General features: G+C 38.2%; 1 protein-coding gene across 1 annotated transcript; it reads left to right on the top strand.

Annotated features, from left to right (window-relative positions):
• Positions 1-16,124: 16,124 nt before the first annotated feature.
• Positions 16,125-20,964, top strand: tmem167b (transmembrane protein 167B). The gene is made up of 3 exons (XM_061042051.1): positions 16,125-16,280; positions 18,946-19,077; positions 19,882-20,964. Exons 1-3 carry the CDS (start codon positions 16,271-16,273, stop codon positions 19,962-19,964), a joined length of 225 nt encoding a protein of 74 aa, XP_060898034.1. The 5' UTR covers positions 16,125-16,270; the 3' UTR covers positions 19,965-20,964.
• The last annotated feature ends 2,983 nt before the right edge of the window (positions 20,965-23,947 follow it).

The raw sequence follows: 23,947 nt of genomic DNA, 5'->3' as shown, positions 1-23,947 counted from the left end.
AAGACAGATTAAATAACTAAATCACATACAGTACATAAAGGAAAGAACAAATGAAAGACAGTAATATACAGAATGTAAAGTAAACCAATAAATACACATTTAAATAATGAAATCATTATTTAAATAGAGGGGGAAAGGTTTTATAATAATGCAGACATTTGTTTTATTTTCTGTTGTTAATTTGAAGTACCGATTTCAGTCGGGATTTTAACTCTAGATTAAAAATTGATTCAATTAATCCACGCTCGTTTGTTTTGATTTGGAGGCGCACGTGAAGTGACGATTTACGTTTAATTTCGCACAGCATTGTGGGTGGTAAAATACAATTCATTTCCTGAAAGCACGCATCCGATCCATACTGCATAAAACTCTGAAGTTAGTATCCATACTGAAATGTTCAGTATACTGAGGTGGACCCAAAAAATGACCACTGAATGACCACGAAAGTTTAGTATACTGAAACTCCCTACTGAAAAGTACGTACTGCATACTGAACTGTGGATATTCAGAAAGGTCCCCCGAGTCTCCAGTGCTCTGTGCTGACTCATGATCTCACCTTCAGAGGTAGTGAGAGGTTCTCCCTGTGGTTTCTCTAGTGGTTGTGTGTACTACGTATAAACACCAACTAAGAACTTTCTGCGTAAGACTTCCGTTGCCGGTCTCCCAGTGTATAACTTGGGGTGCTGGATAGTTTTGTGTCTACTCCAGTCTTTTGTGTTATCAAAGGTCTCCCTGGCAACCTCTGGTCTGTTTGTTGACATTACTTATTCAAATGAGATTTAATAACCAGAAACACTGGTCGTGTGATTGGTGGGAAACAGTGGCATAACATCGTAATCTCTGGATAAGGAGCTTATTTCTTGAAAGGTCATGTCAGAAAAATTCTTTGTGCACATTCTAATTTTACTACTTTGGGGGACGGGTTTGTATTTACACATTAAGTGAGGGATCCAAATAATTCACACGATACACCGACACATTTTACCCTCGACATCTGACTTCCTCTCATCCTTTCATGTGGCTGATAGCGCTCATCACCTTTGACTCAGACAGCCGTGCCTGCATACTTTTTTTCAAATGATGGTCGGCGTTCACATAACTAGCCTTCTATGCAAAATCCTTCCTCTTGTTCATATTCAGAGCCGGATGGTCGTGTCAAGGCCACAGTTTTTAACAACCATCAACAGCATCAGGGTCGCTCCCCTTTGCAGATTTATTAAACCAAAATTATTTGACCTCCTTATAGTCCCCTGCAAAGTAAGCTGGACTGTTCCCCGGCCTGCAGCTTGTGGTTTATTTGCTTCAGCGTTAACTCTGGTTTATTATTTCTGCTCCTTGTTTTGGAGATTCATTAGAGTCAACGCCTGAGTAACATTCATGAGGAAGCTTTTCTTTATGTGCCTTTTAATTCAAACATGTAATACATCATCACAAATGTTGGAACTTGGAATTGTTCGAGCACTTCTTTGGCTTTCATGAATTTGATTTGATTTATTTCATACGTCAAAGAAAAAACATTAGTCCAACGAGTACAACCACAATACAGCAAAGACTCATGAAAAGGACACCCCCCGGATACACTTCCATACGCTTTTAGATGGGAGCACAACTCACAAAATACAACAACAGACAACACTTTAGTCCCTAAACATTACATTAGTCTGTGGTTATATCAACAGTAATGAGTTCATGCCTCAACAGTAGCTCCATAAAGCACCTCAGGGCTCCAAAAGAAGTTGTAGACTATGAGGGTATGAGGGTCTGTCAAGCCAAACAAGCAGGGGCAACAAGCAAACTCTCTACAGCCATCAGTAGAAGCAACAGGAAATGAAAAATACAAAAGTTCAGTTCAGGAATAAAAAAATCAAAAGGCATGAAGCACAAAATACAACTGGTTAGATCATAAATCTATATGAATTAATTTACATTTCAATACATTTTATCTGACTTTGTCCTTATATAGAAAGTAAGTTTGTGTTCGCTACATTTAAATTAAACATATTTTGACATTGATAACAGATGGTGGCTGAATGTGACGCTAATGTGAGGACAAAGCTTATCATCTGTTCATTTTTAATTTTGGGTCAACTCTGGTAGAGTCAGCGTCGACCACGTGGTTTGCTGTGATAGCCTGCTAACCTCTGACTGACTTTCCTTCATAGCAACAGCGTCTTCAAGCTCGTCTTTAGAGCGCTCCACCACGCCAGAATGAGCGATGAAACAGGGTTTTTTTTAAACATGGTGGTCTTTACTAAAACTTAACTGATTATAACATTAACAGAGTTTTTGTCCCAGCTAAGATTAGGAGTATGAATTTAGGAATAATAGTGGCAGGGCCTTCTGGTAATAGTACAATGCTAACAGTAGCGTCTTTGAGCTAACCGCCAGAGTCAGAAGGTTGTATGTGTTAGCCTAAAGTGGATACATTACTGCTGAAAAAAACATCAGAATAACAACAAAAGATGCAAAGACCAAGAAGAGACAGAAAATAAAGAGATCCTTACAACCACTAAGAGGTCAGTAGTGATGACAAAGACGTTCAAAACAACCAAAGAGACCAAAAAATAAGACAGAAAACACTCAAAGAAACAAAATAACAACCAGAAAAGAGACGGGGAAAGAGAAAGGCAACAACAAAGAGTTACAGAATAACGACAAAGAAACATAAAGCAAGTGCAGAGACAAACAAAACAACTACAAAAAGATGGAAAAAATACACAAAAGGAGCCCAATTGAATCTATCAAGAGACATCAAATAACTTTAAAGGGACGCAATACAATCTCCAAAATGACACAGACAACTACAAAGAGAATAAAAACAACCATTACTACACATAAATAAGTACAGGAGATGCTTATCAACTATCAGGAGATGTACAACAACTTAAAAGAGCTGTTTCATGACGACAAAAGTTCATTCAAAAAATCACACAAAATCAACAGAGAGAAGCAACTCAACAGCAAAGACACAAACAACTAAAAGGCATTTCTAAACAATGACAAGGAAAAACAAAATAACATGTGAGGCCTTAAAGAGGCAGAGAATGAATACAAAGAGATGCAAAACTACTAGAAAGCAGTTTAACATTTCCACTAGATGTAGGCTACAGTTACAAAACAGTAAAAAGGAGCACACTCAAACGGCAGAAACACTTCTGGTGCACAAAGGAAACAGAAAAATCAGCTCACTCCATGTCCTTTAAAGTTTCTATTATCTGGGTAGAGCAGCAGCATACAGATCAACAACAGTCGGTTTCAGCGCAAAGTCTTCATCAGCATAACATGAACAGTGACCACTTGAACCTTCAGATGACCCAACTTTACCATAAAACAACACAAAACGCCTGCAACGAGAAAGAAGAGCCCAAGACACAAACACGCAAAACAATCAGGAAGTGTTACAAAAGTATTAGAAATGACAAGTTATAGTTATTTTCTTCATTTCAGAGTTAGCCCCATTTCCTTAAAACTGTGCCACCCCCCCACCACACACACACACACACACTACAAGAACACATTTGTTTGTATAGCAAAAACAGAGTCATTATTTCTAACAATAATCAGTGAAATAGTTGATAAATGTAATATTTCTTGGAGTATTGTGATTTTTTCCATGTGATGAAAGACTTTTGACATTTTTGTCTTCATCAGCTTGTGTTTGTTATCTTTATTGAATTAATGTCACGATTATTATTCTAATGACATATTTATATCAGTTTACTCATTATCCGAGATATCATGGCTACTATTGGCTAATACAGTCGGCAAATGCTGCAGTCATAGTAAAAGCATCGGTGATAGGAGGAGACGCTTTGTAGTAGCTTTACCGATAGTGATTGTTGTACAAGAATTATACAGCAGGGAAGTTAAAGGTTAACAACCATCATTAAACCCAATGATATTGAAATAATCCATGTCATATATCAGTGTATAGGGGCGCGCTGGTGGCGCAATGGTTAGGGCGCGCGTCCCATGTATTGAGGCTGTCGTCTCAAGCGGGCGGCCCGGGCTCGCATCCCACCAGTGGCCTCCCCCCCGCATGTCGCTCCCCACTCTCTCTCCCTGGTTTCGAACTCTATCCACTGTCCTATCTCTCTCCATAAAGGCACAAAAAGCCCAAAAACAAATCTTTAAAATATATCAGTGTATAAAGGAACAGAGTAAATATTCAGGGGACACTGGTTGTGTAACTGGGTCACGTGTTGAGTCAAAATAATTATCTTTAAATGTCTCCCTAGCTGAAGCTGTCGGTCAATATGTCATTAGTGGACCACCTGGGACATTTATATTGCATTATGCTGGAGCTCAGGCCGCCTGCTTGAGGAACACACAATCAACAGTGTTGTGATGGTTTCAGATTGATGCAGAGAAGGCAGGCAGGCCTTAAATCCTGCACTCACAGTACAGTATGTTCTGAGTTATTTCAGGTTGACTGCAACTCCTCAGAAAAAGAACAATGCATGTTGCTTCATTAAAAAAGTATAATGGACGTCAGAGAAAGGGAGCATCCAAGCATCTGTTTAGCACAAAATGTTGGAACAAAATCACCCAGTAATGAAGCACCTAGTAGGTATGTATGATATTTTTAAAAGCCATAAAGATCTAACAACAGCAGCCAAGACTTATAAGACGCTTTAGTTGAAAAGGTTTCTTACCAACACTTGCTTGTTCTAATTAGTTGGCCTTCAACGCAGAGGAGGAGATTATTCGTTTACACTAATAAATACTGAAAGTAGGTGTTGTTGGTTACCAGGTTATTTATTTACCTTTTGATATTTGACTTAAAAGCTCTTATTACCCTCCCCATGTCCAAAAACATATTTAAATATGATTTTAAAGATAAAAATAAAAGCTGCAGGATACATTATGATGCTAAAACATGTCAAATACATGTGAAACATATAATTAGTTTAAATTATGTACAGAAGTGTTTTAATGAGTGAAAGATTGTTAAAAAATATTTGTGTTACTGTTTTTTGAGTTTTCTTTTATAATTGATTTTATTATTTGTATTTTTATGTCGAACAAAGGTGATTTTTTTTCAGTGTAAAGGACATCTACCTCCATTTTTTAAGCTTTATTATTATTATTATTATATTGAGAATCAGATACTCTCAGGCATTTTTATGTAGCCTAAAAAAACAGTAATGACGTAGGTACCTGATTGTTATTATTACAGGGATTTTACAGAAAATATTAAAGCAAGTAAGCAGAGTATAGTTTATTTTATATATTGGACTTTTCATTTTTACTTTATCCTAATCACGTTTGACTTTATTGTTTTGTTTCAATTCTGTACAGAAATATGTCCTCTGAGGAGAAGAAAAATTAAGAGGTAACCTACGAGAAAAACAAAAATGTAATAGCCTAAATAAAACATCGATTTAGTGTTTTACGGGGTAGCCTACCAAAAGTGAAAATAACTTAGCCTATGGTGTACCGACTACTTTCGAATAATTTAAATGAGTTGAAGTAATTGACTATTTTTAACATCAGATTCGTGTTATAGTTATTTGTAATCACAATGTGTATTAATGTAAAGTCGCTACGTGTGTAGGCCTCTATGGGATCTTTACATAGTCTACACATGGCACTGTCGTACTTTATTTTACTTCTCGGTACCTTTTAAAGTTTGAAAATATGTTTTCTGTGCTTAAAAGAGTTTATATTTAGAGGCAGATTGTTGCAGCGCGTTCGAAAGGGCCTACTGTCGAAAGTTTCAATAGCTGACATTATTGTAGTTTTTCGTGGTGTGTTTTGTAGGCAACAGGGAGCGACTACCTCCCTCTGCTGCACGGTGTAGGCAGCGCTGCTCTACTGATCCACTGACCCAGATTTGAAGGATCTGAACGAGAGAGGGCACACAGGCGAACCTGGTGAAACCACGTGACTAAATTAAGCCTCCTTGGTGAAGGTTATCGAAACAAAAAACTGTGGCATCTTAGGGAAAGATGTTGGAAATGAAAAAAGCAGAAACATGGCGTGTTAAAAAAATGTTTGTTAAGTTTAAAGGAACGTAGTCGTCATGGATACTGTCACGTGGTTCCGTGAGGTTCACAAGAGTGTTCCCTGAATCTCGCCTGATCGTCCAATTTGTGACCTTTCTGACGTCAGCAAACGCCGCCCCGTGCTCTCCTGAGGCAAGACAAGTTTATTTATGTCGCACATTTCAACAACAAGGCAATTCAAAGTGCTTCACACAAGACATCAAAAGCATCATGACAGAGGAAAGAAAAGAAACATTAAAATTATTAAATCTGAACATATGTTCAAATAAAAACAATTCAAATGAAATTAATTGAAATAAGTAAAGTAAAAATATAAAAAGAGTTAAGTTACAGTGCAGAGTTAAAATTTAAAATCTTATTAAAATTGTTTAATGAACGGCAGCTGTAAACAGGCGAGTCTTCAACCTGGATTTAAAAGAGCTGAGAGTTTCAGCAGACCTGCAGTTTTCTGGGAGTTTGTTCCAGATATAAGGAGCATAGAAACTGAACGCTGCTTCTCCATGTTTGGTTCTGACTCTGGGGATAGAGAGCAGACCTGTCCCAGATGACCTGAGCGGTCTGGATGGTTCATAATTAATCAGGAGGTCACTAATGTATTTTGGCCCTAAACCTTTAAGCGCTTTATAAACCAGCAGCAGGATTTTAAAGTCTATTCTCTGACAGACTGGGAGCCAGTGTAAAGACCTCAGAACTGGACTGATGTGATCCATTTTCTTGGTTTTGGTGAGGATTCTAGCAGCAGCGTTCTGGATAAGCTGCAGTTGTCTGACTGATGTTTTAGGCAGACCTGTAAAGACACTGTTGCAGTAATCAAGACGACTGAAGATAAAAGCATGGACAAGTTTTTCCAAGTCCTCTAATTCTTGATATGTTCTTCAGGTGATAGTAATTGTCTTAATGCGGCTTTTAAAATTGAGGTCTGAGTCCATCACTACGCCCAGATTTCTTGCCTGGTCTGTGGTTTTAAGTCTTACTGACTGAAGCTGATTGCTGACTCTTAGTCGCTCCTCCTTTGCTCCAAAAACAACAACCTCAGTTTTGTCTTTGTTTAGCTGTAGAAAATGTTTGCACATCCACTCATTGATTTGCTCTATGCATTTACCCAGTGCTTTTATGGGACCATGGTTGCCTGGCTACATTGTAATATATATTTGTGTCGTCTGTGTAGTTATGATAACTTATTTTATTGTTTTTTATAATCTGAGCTAGTGGGAGCATGTAGAGATTAAACAGAAGACGCCCCAGGATGGAACCTTGGGGAACTCCACAAGTAATTTTTGTTTGCTCAGATTTGAAGTTACCTATAGACACGAAGAAGTCCCTGTCCTTTAAGTAGGATTCAAACCAGTTTAGTACTGTGCCAGAAACTCCCACCAAGTTTTCCAGTCGGTCGAGTAATATATTGAACACAGCACTGAGATCAAGTAAAACTAAGACTGAGGTTCTGCCACTGTCTGTGTTTAAACGGATGTCATTAAACACTTTAACCAGAGCTGTCTCAGTGCTGTGATTTTGTCTAAAACCTGACTGGAAGACATCGAAACAGTCGCTCAATGTCAAGTAGTTATTTAACTGTTGAAAAACAGCTTTTTCGATTATTTTACTTAAAAAAGGAAGATTTGATATAGGCCTGTAATTGTTCATTATTGACTTGTCTAGATTGTTCTTTTTTAATAGTGGCTTGATGACTGCTGTTTTCAGGGACTGTGGGGAGACACCTGAGAGAAGAGACAGGTTTACAATTTGTAACAGATCTGGAGCCATGACTTGGGAAACTTTTTTGAAAAAACCTGTTTGCAGAATATCAAGACAGCAGGAGGAGGAATGTAATTGTTGTATAATGTCCTTCAGGTTTTTAAGGTTGATTTGATTAAATTGTGTCATGGTGCTTAAGTTGGTTTTAAATGGACACAGCACATATCCTGATCCTGATGATGAGTTACTGTCAGTTTGTCTAATGTTCTGGATTTTTTCAGTAAAGAAGGTGGAAAATGTATTACAGGCCCTGGTAGAATGAAATTCAGATGCTATTGACACAGGAGGGTTTGTTAGCCTGTCGACAGTAGCAAACAGGGCACGAGCATTATTATTGTTTCTGGTGATGATGTCAGAGAAGAAAGATTGCCTTGCATTCCTCAGTTGTGAATTATAAGTGTGAAGTCTCTCTTTGTAGATGTCATAATGAATCTGGAGATTAGTTTTACGCTACCTGCGTTCAGCTTTTCGACAATCTTTTTCCGTTTCTTACCAGTGTCAAATTTCTCCATGGAGATTTTTTTCTTACCAGAGACAACCTTCACCTTTGTGGGAGCAATGGAATCAATAACATTTGTGATTTTAGAATTGAAGTTATCTATCAACTCACTGACTGAGCCCCAGGACAGGGCAACTGTGGAAGAGAAAACCTGGTTAAATATTTCACTGGTGTTTTCAGTGATACACCGTTTTGTGATCACTTTTGTTTGAATACTTTTGTACACTGACATAGTACTCTCAAATAAAACACAGGAGTGATCAGAGAGGGTAACATCTGAAACAACAACCTTGGAGATGTCCAAGCCCTTGGAGATGATTAAGTCCAGAGTGTGCCCTCTGTTGTGTGTGGGCTCTGTCACGTGCTGAGTCAGCCCAAAGCTATCAAGAGTGTGAAACAGTTCTTTAGTCCCTCTGTCCTGGGGGTTATCAACATGAATGTTAAAATCACCAACAATAATAACACAGTCAAACTCAATACAGATCACAGACAGCAGTTCAGTGAAATCATTGAAAAAGTTTGCACAGTATTTAGGTGGCCTGTAAATATTTAGGAACATGGCTCTGGGGGTGGACTGAAGGGCCACATATTCAAAAGAAGCAAAATTTCCAAAAGATAATTGCTTACATTGGAAGGAATCATTAAACAAAACTGCAACTCCTCCTCCTCTCTTATGCACTCTAGTCTCACTTACAAAACTGAAGTTGGGAGGGGTTGACTCGATAAGAACAGCTGCACTGTTATTTTGATCTAACCAAGTTTCAGTTAAAAACATAAAATCAAGCTTGTGCTCAATAATAAAATCATTGATTAAAAATGATTTCCCTGCCAGTGGTCTAATGTTTAGTAGAGCCAGCTTTAGGGTCCTAGAAGCTTCATCTGCTAACGTTTTTGGGACAGGTGGTGGCTCAAAAGGAATGGCTGCTAAGTTTGACAAGTTTGCAAAATCACATAACTGCCTTTTGTTTCTTGGCAGAGTCCCCTTTATTCTTCTATTAGCTATCATCACAGAGATTTTGGAACCTACTGAGGTGCAGGGCCCCGGCTTATCCTGGAGAGAGTCATGACTGCTGATATCCTTGCAGCCTGGACCCAAAACACATCAGTTTGACCTCTGAATGTTCTGCATATCATCCTTATCAAGCTGAGGAGACAAAACATGACGCACCCGCGGAGGGACAGGGGGGGGGAGAGCCGTGTCGGAACGGGCGATGGTGGGCGCCGCCGGGTGTTTATGGAAGAGAAAAAGGGAGAAGGGCGGGGGGTACTTTTTAATCCAGCATTGACCAGCTCCTTCATCTGGTCAGTGAACTCCAGGTGGGGGGAGGAGGGAGATAGGGTGATTAGGGAGGAAGATGATGATCTGATCGAGGATCGAGGGGGCAAGGGCGGTGAGACTTCACAGGTGTTGGTGAGGGGGTCGAAGGTGGATGGAGACCCCTCCTCTTGGTTCCGATGTCTCTCCTCTTTAGGTCTCTCCTCAGATACTGGCAGACGTGATTCTTGACCAAGGTTTCCATCACGCTGTGTTTTGTCTTTCTTGAAAGCTGTTTTCTTTTGTCTCATGTCCTTGGCAGAGAGAACTGATGGTTGAGGCAGGGAGTAAAATATGTTAGAGGTGAACAGTTTCACCCCTGACATGTTCAGGCAAAATCCATCTGCCTTAAAAAGATGTCTGCGTTCCCAGAAAATGTTAATAAAATTCACTGAATGGGCATTACATGCAGTTGTAAGCCAGTTATTCAGTGCCAACAACCTGCTGAATCTCTCCTCTGCTCTTCTGACTGGTGGTATGGGGCCGCTGATAAACACATCCACATCCAAGGGGCTGACCATCTTCAGCAGACCAGTGAAGTCCTGCTCCAAGACTTCAGATTGTTGTTTTGTGACATCATTTGACCCAACGTGCAGTATGACATTCTTCACAGTCGGGTGTTCAGCCACAATATGCAGGATCCTTTCTGCTAAATCAGAGACCATATCTCTGGGAAAACACAGTACTTCTGTGTTTTTACCGCACATCCTTTGTACATCAAAGTCACCCACAATCAGAGTTTCAAGCCCAGGCTTTAGCTTTCCCTGAAGCCTTTTACTTTTTGATATGTTTTCAGTCCTTACCCTGGTGTCTGAGGATGGAGAACAAGATGAAGATCCAGGGCTCTGCAACAGAGGGGAATATCAATCAATCAATCAATCAATTTTTATTTGTATAGCGTCAACTCATAACAAGTGTTATCTCGAGAGACTTTACAAGAAGCAGGTAAAATACCTTACTCATTGTCTGTTAACATTACAAAAGAGCAGGTAAAAAGACCTTACTCATTGTTATGTTACAAAAAGCAGGTAAAAGACCTTACTCATTGTTATGTTACAAAAAGCAGGTAAAAGACCTTACTCATTGTTATGTTACAAAAAGCAGGTAAAATACCTTACTCTTTGTCTGTTAACATTACAAAAGAGCAGGTAAAAAGACCTTACTCATTGTTATGTTACAAAAAGCAGGTAAAAGACCTTACTCATTGTTATGTTACAAAAAGCAGGTAAAATACCTTACTCTTTGTCTGTTAACATTACAAAAGAGCAGGTAAAAAGACCTTACTCATTGTTATGTTACAAAAAGCAGGTAAAATACCTTACTCATTGTCTGTTAACATTACAAAAGAGCAGGTAAAAAGACCTTACTCATTGTTATGTTACAAAAAGCAGGTAAAAGACCTTACTCATTGTCTGTTAACATTACAAAAGAGCAGGTAAAAAGACCTTACTCATTGTTATGTTACAAAAAGCAGGTAAAAGACCTTACTCATTGTTATGTTACAAAAAGCAGGTAAAATACCTTACTCTTTGTCTGTTAACATTACAAAAGAGCAGGTAAAAAGACCTTACTCATTGTTATGTTACAAAAAGCAGGTAAAATACCTTACTCTTTGTCTGTTAACATTACAAAAGAGCAGGTAAAAAGACCTTACTCATTGTTATGTTACAAAAAGCAGGTAAAATACCTTACTCTTTGTCTGTTAACATTACAAAAGAGCAGGTAAAAAGACCTTACTCATTGTTATGTTACAAAAAGCAGGTAAAAGACCTTACTCATTGTTATGTTACAAAAAGCAGGTAAAAGACCTTACTTATTGCTATATTACAAAGATCCGGCCTATCCATCATGAGCACTTTAGCAAAGCAGTAAAAGTTACAGTGGTAAGGTTCTGGCAGGCCGTCAACCAACGATCTCGAGGAGCCTAAGAGAGCTCAAGAGCTCCCAGGAAAGTAGGTGGTTAGTGACTGAGATTTACAGATAGATACATGCAGTAATATGATGTACTGTATATGCACAGAGAGAGAGAGAGAGAGAGAGAGAGAGGAGCTCAAGGTGCCAGTTCCCCCGGTAGTCTAAGCCTATAGCAGCATAACTAAGAGCTGGTCTACACCAGCACCAGCCCTAACTATAAGATTTATCAAAAAGGAAAGTTTTAAGTCTATTCTTAAAAATACAGAGTGTGTCTGCCTCCCGGAAGGCGGTTCCAGAGGAGAGGAGCCCGATAACTGAAGGCTTTACCCCCCATAGTACACTTAGAGACTGTAGGTACCACTAGTAGGCCTGCATTCTGGGACCGTAATGTTCTCGAGGGACAGTACGGCACTAGTAGCTCCTTAAGATAAGATGGTGCCTGGCCATTTAGAGTTTTGTAAGTGAGAAGAAGGATCTTGAATTCTATTCTAGACTGTATAGGGAGCCAGGGCAGAGAAGCCAACACAGGAGTAATGTGGTCCCTTTTCCTAGTTCTGGTCAGTACACGAGCTGCAGCGTTCTGGACTAGTTGAAGAGTCTTTAGAGACTTACCAGAGCACCCTGACAAAAGAGATTTACAATAATCCAGTCTGGAGGTAACAAATGCATGAACTAGTTTTTCTGCATCATTTTGCGACAGGATATTGCTGTTCTTGAAATTTGCCTGATGTGAGAGCTAAAGGACATATCTTGATCAAATAGAACTCCTAGATTCCTAACAGTGGTGCTAGATGCCAGGCTGATGTCACTAAGGACAGTCAAATCATTAGAAAAAGTCTCTCTGAGGTTTTTAGGGCCTAGCACAATAACTTCAGTCTTGTCTGAGTTAAGTAGCAAAAAATTTCTGGTCATCCAGGTCCTACCGTCCTTAAGGCACGTTTCTAGCTTACATAACTGACTGCTGCCATCGGGCTTCATTGATACATAAAGCTGAGTATCATCTGCATAACAATGAAACTGTATGGAGTGTTTCCTCATAATATTTCCCAGAGGAAGCATATATAATGTAAAGAGAATTGGTCCAAGCACTGAACCTTGTGGCACTCCATGGCTAACTTTGGTGTGCATAGAGGACTCATCATTAACATGTACAAACTGAGATCGGTCTGATAAGTAGGATTTAAACCAACTTAAAGCAGTCCCTGTAATTCCAAGTAAATGTTCTAGTCTGTACAACAGGATCCGATGGTCAATGGTGTCAAAAGCAGCACTAAGATCTAACAAGACGAGCACAGAGAGAAGTCCCCTGTCTGAAGCTAGAAGTAGATCGTTTGTAACTTTAATATCTGTTCTGTAGTTCCACATTCATTTGTGGGGGAGGTTTGTTCCTAACCTTCCCTTTCGCAGCTGTCCACGGCTGTGTCCTTGGGGTTGATACAGGGGTTGAAGAGGCACTTCGCAGGGGAGGTAGTGCAGGCCAGCCGGTCTCATCACATATCTCAGCTCGCTGTGCTCTGCCTGTTATCCGTCCTCCCATTTCCCAGAGAAATTATTTCTTCTTTGGCTTAGCACCAAGACAGCAATGCAATTTTCTGAAGAAGTTTGTGGTAATTGGCCTTGGAGAAGGGAGGCATCTTGTTGCTGATTAGCTTTAGCTGTGTACAGCGTTTCAAAGTACTACGGCACAGGCTTGTGCTCTTGTCAGGCCACAGTCACAGTGTAGCGATGCAGAGGTCAAAAAAAATTACACAGAATTTGGGATACACCTTCTTGTACATGGATTTGTGTAAATACAATTTTCAAAACATGAAAATAATGTTAATCAAAATCCATTTTCGTATTGTTTATAATAAGTAAATATGAGATGTTCTTTAGAGAGAATTTATCTAACTTATAAAACCTTTGTATGAAGCCGGTCATGTACAGGGAGAAGGCTGACTGTTGGCAAAGCCAGTCGGCCAGCCGCTTGCTATTTCCTACGACTACTTCTGTTACAAATAAGAAGACATCTAAAGGATCAAATGTTTGAAATGTTCAGAACAACATAAAGCCAAACTTGCACCTAAAACAGGCCCCTCTCTTACACAAAAGGTTAAATTATGAAGAGGATAATGGTGTTTTTATTCATATATTACATATTAACCGATATCTCTCTGATTGTTGACACGACAAGAGTAAATGGAACAAATATTTCATTACCAAGATAGATAAGAAGATTATCAACCATGAAAGAGCATACATAACTTCTCTAAAGTCATTCATCCTGGCAGTTTGAAACAATACTTTTTTCTTTAGGTATCGACCCAAATCTGTTTGTTAGACTATAAAGAAGTGAGGGTACTGATTACCCGGGATCCTGTGTGAGGTGTTGAATCGTCAGTGTTAAACAAACCTAAGAGGATTGTCTGACCGAGGCACGATGGAAAAAAATGCTGATCCTGACACCTGGAGATTATTTTGCACTGAAATAATGTCACATGGCAAAAGTAAAAAGATACTGAGTCAAAGCCGCTTTAAATCTATTCATTTATGTTTGCATTGATCAGCAGGTGCCTCATATCTGACCTGATAAGAGACAGCAGGCACAGTGCTCAGGTATTTTCACACCTTCTTTGGCAGAATAGCTGTAGATGAAGGGCTACGTTTACAAAAGCTAGGCTGGGTCAGACAGAGGGAGTTATTTCCGTGCCTTTGTCTGAGGAAGGAGAAACATTTAATGGCAGGATTGTGTAAAGTATGATGGAGAGATAATGTGATATGAAATACCATCAAAACACATTTTTGTAGATCTAATTGGATCCAACCGATAGGAAAAAGGAAGATTCACAAAGTATATCAATTTATCTTTAATTTCTACAATATATTTGTATGAAAATATAATTACACACAACTTCCCTGCTGCCTTCAAATCTAATTTGAGATTTAAATATAGTGCACTGAAAGAGAGAGAGAGTGAACAGACCAGTGTGGCAAGGGCAAACAACTCGACAAAACAAAGGTTTGTTAAGTAAAAGTTAAAAAAAATTAAGTAGCTGCAAAGTGTAAATGAAACTGATATGCATTACACATTGATTTGAGTCCACGTTTAAACTGTTTTTGTATAGGATTCATGTTATCAATAATACAGTAAGTTAAAAACATTATTATATACTGTTTGACATACTGGAACATCATGTATATGTAGGTTAGAGCTCAGTTAGTCTAGGGTAAATTTACAGTAAGTAAGTAACAAAAGGAGGTTGCACTACAGCACTCTGTTTCATTTCTCTCTGAACTTGAGGTTAATTAGACAAAAAAACACTCTGGAATGGCTGATGGCTGTAAGTGCAAATTACATGTGGGAATGGGATCTAGGTGGCTGTACCTCGTGTACTCATTGGAGTGAGGGTGGAAATTCAACATAGTCCTCATCTGTTCCTCTGCACAGCCCAAGGTGTGCATTGGTTCTGAACTATAGCAGCACCAGCATACTTCTGTTGATGTGAATGATTTTAAGACCTTAGTTTCCTAAATATTTTTCCTGCATTATGTATTCTTGTTTTAATACATTATCCAAACAATAAAAAACAACAAAAAAAGGGTTAGTTTCCTCATTTTAGAAGTTTTCTGTGTTCATGGATGAAATCGAGAAATAATATATACATAATATATAATAATATAATATATATATAATATGATAATAATAATATATATATATAATATATACATAATATATAATAATAATAAATAAATAATATATACTACATGCTACAAGGTCTGTTAGGAACAATTCACTTTTATATCCAACAATGTAATTTTTTTGCAATATTGTTTGAGTTGCATGTAATATTGTATATTGAAAAAAGAGGAAATGTTATATGCATAATATATAAATATCTAAAATGTTAATTGCTCTAAGTTCTAATGGTAACCTAATGTTTGTAAATAGTGATAATGATACAAGTATCAGATGCTTGAGATTAAAATATTGCATTGTCGTTGATGAAACGATGAAGCGACCAATAAAGTGATTTAATGGGTTGAAGTTTATAGGACTATTTCTATGAGGGACAAAAAATGACTAAAGTATAAATAAATAAATAAATGTTGGGAGAAATGCATACAATAATGTATAAATAAATAATTAAATAAATGCATCAATAAATATATAAATAAATATATATATAAATAAATGCAACAATTCATAAATGCAAGAAATTATGTATTTCTGTGTCCATGTTGTACAAGGAAAAGTAAATATGTAAATTAAGTGGGCCGTCCTAACATTACTGAAGTAGGATTGGTCAATTTTGAAAAACAGACAGAAGCAAATTTACATATATACTTTTCCTCTTATGACCTGGACACAGAAATAAATAGATGTGTAAATGTAAAAATACAGAAATAAATTAATAACTCAATTAATGTGGAAATGTATGTATTGATACATATATAACTGTAGAAATACGCTAATAAATGAATAAATACATGTAAAAATATATAAATAGCCATATAATAGTCATTTTTTGTCCCTCATATATTTCAGGCTTGAGTACAGACAGCTTTAAGCCATACCATCCACTAGATGGCACTATTGCCAGAAGGACAACAACAAACCTGAAACGTAGAAGAAGAAGAAGAAGAAGAAGAAGAAGAAGACCAGTGAAACCGGAAATGTCAACCGACTGACTGCGAGTGAAGTGGTTGCATTAACTATATATTCACTTTATATAACATGATGAAATGCTAATTTAAATGAAGATAAAGTGATATAGAATCGTCACAGAGCAAACTGCGAATATGACCAATGGTAGGTTTGCTGTATTGTGTTGGTATCTTTTTCGTGTAAGTTAGGCTAACGAAGAAGCGAGGCTAGCTGTAGACGTGGCCCCGGGCAGCACCAAAAATAATTATTTTCAACTACATTGAAGCTTGTTTACTACCTGAGATGATATTGTTCACAGTTTGCCTTTTTCCTTAAAGGTTGTTGTCTTCAAATGTCTTGTGCTGGTAACCCCGTATGTGAACTAAGCTACAATGAGTCTCGCAACGCTAACTAGCTTGAGTAGCTAATGCTAATAATGTCAGGTAGATTAATATCACAGAAAGTCGAATAAGGCAAGAAAAAAACTATTTCCATGTAATCGACGTTAGTACAGAAAATTCAACCCTTTTAATAGGTTGTCGACTGTTACTGATGTCGGGTTATTGTTTAAGATAAAGATAAGATAAGATATACTTTTTTCATCCCAGCAGGGAAATGTAGGTGTTCCAGCAGCCAGCATACATACAAACACACAACACAACACATATATACATACAAACACACAACACAACACATATATACATACAAACACACAACACAACACATATATACATACAAACACACAACACAACACATATATACATACAAACACACAACACAACACATATATACATACAAACACACAACACAACACATATATACATACACACAACACATACAAACACACAACACAACACATATACATACAAACACACAACACAACACATATATACATACAAACACACAACACAACACATATATACATACAAACACACAACACAACACATATATACATACAAACACACAACACATATATACATACAAACACACAACACATATATACATACAAACACACAACACATATATACATACAAACACACAACACATACATACAAACACATATATACATACGCACAACACATATACATACAAACACACAACACATATATACATACGCACAACACATATACATACAAACACACAACACATATATACATACAAACACACAACACATATATACATACACACAACACATATATACAAACACACAACACATATATACATACAAACACACAACACATATATACATACAAACACACAACACATCTATACATACACACAACACATATACATACAAACAACACATATATACACACACAACACATATATACATACATACACACAACACATATATACATACACACAACACATATATACATACACACAACACATATATACATACACACAACACATATATACATACAAACAACACATATACATACAAACAACACATACATACAAACACACAACACATATATACACAACACATATATACATACAAACACACAACACATATATACAAACACACAACACATATATACATACACACAACACATATATACATACAAACACACAACACATATATACATACACACAACACATACATACAAACACACAACACATATTCACACACACACACACACACACACACATATATACATACACACACACACATATACACATACACAGAACACATATATACATACATACAACACATATATACATACATATCCCACCCATACTAAAAACATGGTCCATGTGCATAAGTAGCTGTTACTCATAGATAACAGTACAAAATACTAGCTCTGCCAGTGCATAGTATGATAGATAAATAAAGAATTATTTTAAAAAAGCAGTCAAGTGTGCAAATATACAGGTGCAAAATACAGTTGATATATGCAGCTCAGGCTAAAGTTTAAAAGTTTAAATGTCTTCTGTCCTTACTTAAAGGGGAGTCATTATAAAGTGCAATTGCAGTAGGTAAAAAAGTATTTTTAAATCTGTCCTTTTTGCAGCTTAGCTGCCGTAGCCTCCCACTAAAAACACTCTTTTGTTTACACACGAGATTGTGTAAGGGATGCATGTTATTGTCTATAATGTTCAACAGTTTCTGTATCATCCTTCTCCCCATCACCACCTCCAGGGGCTCCACAGCAGTTTGCGTTGTTGCAACTTCAAGTAACTCTTAACACATTCGACAATAGAGGTAGCTTGGTTGTTGGGTAAAACAGCGTAAACAATGTCAGTGTTTCTGTTTAAATGCTTTAAATAGTTTAAAAGTTGTCATGTGTTTTGTTAAAGCAGCAGATTTGTAAATGTCTGTATCTAATATTAACGACAGCACAGCCAAATAAACATGAACGAATTGGCCATTGGTTGTGCAGACTCACTCTCTGGCTTCATGGCTTTTTAAGTGGAAAACAAAATCAAAACATGTACGCATCTCAGTTGACATGGTGAGAAAAAGGGAGTATTTTGTTGTTAATTGACTTAATATTGGTAATCCCACCTGTCGCTCTCTTCTCATCGAGACTTTACCAATTTCACAAGTCAAAAGTAAGCTGTGCATCACCACAACACGATTTACCTTATTCCACACCTACCTCTGATTTCCCCACCCATAGTTTAGGATTTTTGTGATTTTATTTTTGGTTCGTGTGGATAATAATAATACATTTGATTTGTAATGCTCTTTATATTTTTGGAAAACATCTCAAAGTGCTAATGTAGGAGCTATCAGATCTAGTTTATTGGAAAAATGTCGACCTAGCATTGAGCTAATTTGCTGATGAGGCAGACTGATTTATGCTGTTATTTTCTGATTTTACAGTGTACTCTTTCGATGGCATCCTGGTGTTTGGGCTGCTGTTCATCTGCACTTGTGCGTACCTCAAAAAGGTTCCTCGCATCAACAGCTGGCTGCTGTCAGAGAAGAAAGGAGTGTGGGGCGTCTTCTACAAAGGTATATCTATAGAGAATGAATGACATGCTCATAATACCACAAAATATCCCTAGTGTAATAATGAAAAGGAATTTTTTTAATTCGTTTAACGTAAAAATATCCTTAGGAGTTGAAGATACCAAATAGTGTCTGTAGACATTTCCTGTGTGTCCGCTTGGGAGAGGTTAAACAACTAGAGAAAAAATGTAGAGCATAAAAGCAGTCAATCAGTATTGATTATCTCAACTTTATACACATTGAGATTTTATATCAAACATCCACAGTGTGAGGTTTGCACTTTTTTTTGTCATGATGAAAATATATATTGGGCACAACATCTTTTGGATCAAATTATTTCTCGTCTGTCCAATCAAAACGAAGTCTGTACTTGAAAAAAACATTAAAAAACTCGGCCATGATTATTCACACAGTCATTTAGACATGTCACAGACGTAATATACAGGTTGGATGGCTCATTAGCCTTCTTTATAGTTAAACAGATCTGAGCATTTGTTTATGTTATTGGTTTACGTGTGCTAATCCTACTATAATAAGTAACATCGTCTTTGATGTAAAGACATTATATGAAGGGAAATACAAACAAAAAGCTTCAAACATTGTTTCATTTCAAACTTTGACTCTTAAATGTTGCATAGTCTACATATTAACAGACCACACAGTCTCTTGATAAACTTTCCATGTTTACATCACTCGCCTTATAACACATCTGATTTACATGGTTTGCGTTACTCCTCTTGATCTGCATATATATTTATGACATGTATTTTCTTCACTCACCATCTTAATCTTCATTTCTCTTGCCAGCTGCGATAATTGGGACGCGGCTTCACATCGCTGTGGCGATTTCCTGTTTGGCCATGGCTTTCTACATTGTCTTTTTAAAATGATAGAACGAGACTGGACTGGAGAAGACTGGATGAGGATGAACTCACCTATGTGGTCCTGTGCTAATCCTTGTTGTTGGACACCTCTTGGATTACATGACTGTTGAAGGCCCGAAGGCCCTGAAGGGTGGACCCATGTGAAAGACTAGCCAGTGCTGCCCCCTTGTGGTGACTGGGTACATAACTCCTCCCTTAGTAATGTGTGTGCACTACAGACATGAAGGGCATCCTGGATATACTCCACAGGGAGCCTGCCGGGTCACATGTTATCATTCTATTGTACCGTAAAGCTGTTTGTTGTCTCCATCCACAACCCATGAATATTTATAGTGAAGGATGCAGAAGTTATAAGGGCAGTCTGTGCACAATAAACTAAAGCTGTATACAACCTGAAATTAGCCTAGCTGTATATATTTGGAATATGACCAATAGAGATTTGCCAGAGGTTATGTGTGATCAAATTGAAAATGATCAATTCTGCTTGTTCCCAGCTATGCTGTTTTTTTTTTCCAGTCGCTTCTTTTGTCAAAGGTGGAGGGGAAGAGAAACAAAACTAATATATGAAGATATTCATGTGTACATTATATTTTCCTTTTTTGCATTTCTAATATTTCCTTAACAGCGCTGGTTGGCATCTCTAAAACTCAGTTTTAGGTCTGAAATACATATTTTGCACACATTCATGTTACATTTATTTTGATACATGTTACAAGATAACATGTTTTATATGTCATAAGTTGTGGAAGATTGAACTGTAACTGATTAAACTGTTAAAGTCACAATGTAGAAACAGGAATAGAAGTGTAGGAACTTTGTCAACTGGATTGCTTAATCAGACTTGTCTGGAAATTTGAATTCAAAGCCAAATGCTTCTCATGCAATCACAATTACATTCTGTATTATTGGGTTTATTTTTGCCACCCTTTTTTTTTTTTTTTAAAGAATGATATTGGGTTTTGGGAAGGGATGCAATGCAATTTTAAGTAAAACATTTATCAGACTATTTCTGTGTTTGTTTTTTTCATTTAAAAACAAAGTCCGGTCTAAAGTGACCTTCATGGCCTATAAATTATAAATATAGTTTTCATTTTATAGTTATCAACTTTTGACTTACAGTAGATGTTTATCTGTGGCCACAATTAACAGAACATAAGCCCTCAAAATCATTCAAAATGAAGTACTATTCTGACATCTTCAATTTCTTAATGATTTTTAATTTGTGGGAGTTTTGACTGAATCCTGCAGGAAATCCCTGATTTATTATTATCCCCAGCATGCATCATGGTAGACTATCCATCCATCCATCCATTTTCTTCTGCTTATCCGACCCCATGTCTGCTTATGTCAACCCAGACTTCCCTCTCCCCAGCAACGCTTTCCAGCTCCTCCTGGGGGATTCCGAGGCGTTCCCAGGCTAGACGGGATATATATCCCTCCAGTGCATTCTGGGTCTGCCACGGGGTCTCCTCCCAGTTGGTCATGCCTGGTAAACCTCTAAAGGGAGGCGTCCAGGAGGCATCCTTAACAGATGCCCAAACAACCTCAACTGGCTCCTTTCCATGCGGAGGAGCAGCGGCTCTACTCCGATCTCCTCACCTGATCTCTAAGGCTGAGCCCAGCCACCCTCCGGAGGAAGCTCATTTCGGCCGCTTGTATCCGCGATCTCATTCTTTCGGTCACTACCCCATAGCTCATAGTCCATGAAGATCACAAACAGAACCGGTGACAAGGGGCGACGCTGGTGGAGGCCAACACACACTGGGAACGGGTCTGACTTTGTGCCGAGGATGTGGACACAGCTCCCACTTTGGTCATACAGGGACCGGATGGCTCGTACCACCCTACATGATCCCCCGAGGGACACGGTCAAAAAACCTTCTCCAAATCCACAAAACACATGTAGACTGGATGAGCAAATTCCCATGCCCCCCCCCAAGAAGCCCTGCGAGGGTAAAGAGCTGGTCCACTGTCCACCGGCCGGGACAGAATCCACATTGTCCCTCCTGTATCTGAGGATCGACAATCGGCCGGAGCCTCCTTTCCAGCACCCTAGAGTAAGCTTTCCCCCGGAAGGCTGAGAAGTGTGATACCCCGATAATTGGAGCACACCTTCCGGTCCCCCTTTTTGTAAATGGGAACCACCACACCGGTCTGCCACTCCACAGGCACTGTCCCAGATTTCCACGCGACATTGAAGAGGCGTGTCAGCCAAGACAGCCCAACAATGTCCAGAGCCTTTAGCATCTCGGGGCGACTCTCATCCACACCTGGCGCTTTGCCACTGAGGAGCTTTCTAACTGCCTCAGTGACCTCTGCTAAGGTTAGTGGTAAGGCTTTCTCTGGATCTTCAGACTCTGCCTCCTCTTCAGAGGATGTGTTGTCTGGGTTCAGGAGTTCCTCAAAGTGTTCCTTCCACCGCCCAACAATGTCCCCAGTCCGGGTCAGAAGCCCTCCACCCCAGCTGATAACAGCCTGGGGCAAGACCTGCTTTCCCTGAGCTGTCGGTTTTTGCTTCCGCAACCACTGAAGCCACAGCCCTCCAAGCCACCCAGTACCTGTCAGCTGCTTCCAGAGACCCCTGGGTAAAGGTAGACTAACTGTATTTATATTATGTGCAATGTTTTACCTCCACCAAAAACTTCTTGTTCAGCCAATTCAAACTGTCAAACATACATTATGTAAAAAGGTTCTGTAACATTCAAGTTCATCCAGCTGGGACTTGGCACTAGTTCTTGTATAAAGTGACATACACCTTGTAGACCCAATGAACCCTGTACCCTCTTAACACCTGTCTTAAGCCTCTTGGTACTTTCTTTTGCTAATAGCCTGGTCAGTGGTCACAAACACTATTTTCTCTCTGAGAACAACATGCTCTCTCCACATGTCTTACGTTGACATATTTCAGTCGTTTATTCAACCTATTTTAATCTATTTTATTAAGTCACAAGACATTTGACTTCATGCAGTAGAAAAATCACAAGTGTTATTGACGAGATAAAAAAAGTTGTAAATACAGTATCAAGGCATTGAAACCATATCTCTTAAATTAAATATCCATAATATTTATTATAAACCCGGTGCTTTTCAGACTTTGTATATATTTTTCTTTCACATTGAATAAGGCTTATGTGAAATCCCTTTTCTTTATGTTATTTTTTTACCAATTCAATAATTCTGTCTTTAACTGTCTTACAGGAGGAAAATTGCATTCCTTATCATACTTTTATTACACACAGATGATTTTGATTTAGCTTATTATTCAGCTCATAAAAAATGTGAGTAATTACTTCATCTAGGTGCGTTTCAAAGTAAAGGTTAATTCTGGTAATGAATGTGCAATTGTTGGGTTATAACTGTCATGTTTTATGGTTTGTTATGAAACCTCTTATGAGTCATGTAAGAATTAAAAATGTAATGATCAAGTTCATAGTTTTATATAAGGCGTTAATGCTGCACTGCTTTCATTTAACATGGGTGGATTCATAAGATAAGATAAAGATAAGATGGTGTTCCAGCAGCCAGCATACATACAAACACACAACACAACACATATATACATACATATCCCACCCATACAAAAAACATGAGCCCACAATACAGTTTGATATATGATATATGCAACTCAGGCTAAAGTTTAAAAGTTTAAATGTCTTCTGTCCTTACTTAAAGGGGAGTCGTTATAAAGTGCAATTGCAGTAGGTAAAAAAGTATTTTTAAATCTGTCCTTTTTGCAGCTTAGCTGCCGTAGCCTCCCACTAAAAACACTCTTTTGTTCACACACGAGATTGTGTAAGGGATGCATGTTACTGTCCATAATGTTCAACAGTTTCTGTATCATCCTTCTCCCCATCACCACCTCCAGGGGCTCCACAGCAGTCCCCAGCACAGAGCCAGCCCTCCTAATCAGCTTGTTAAGCTTTTTAGAGTCACAAGCCCTGATGCTGCTGCCCGAACACAAGGCTGCAAAGAAAATGGCACTTACCACA

The sequence above is a fragment of the Labrus mixtus genome, chromosome 7 (genome assembly GCF_963584025.1).
Source record: "Labrus mixtus chromosome 7, fLabMix1.1, whole genome shotgun sequence".
Classification (NCBI taxonomy): domain Eukaryota; kingdom Metazoa; phylum Chordata; class Actinopteri; order Labriformes; family Labridae; genus Labrus; species Labrus mixtus.
This window is presented reverse-complemented; position numbering and strand designations above follow the sequence as displayed.

What these genes read in the sequence shown, in the direction of transcription:
- tmem167b (XM_061042051.1), top strand. An exon ending in GTGGGGCGTCTTCTACAAAG is followed by an intron (nt 19,078 to 19,881) that starts GTATATCTATAG and finishes TTCTCTTGCCAG; the next exon opens with CTGCGATAATTGGGACGCGG.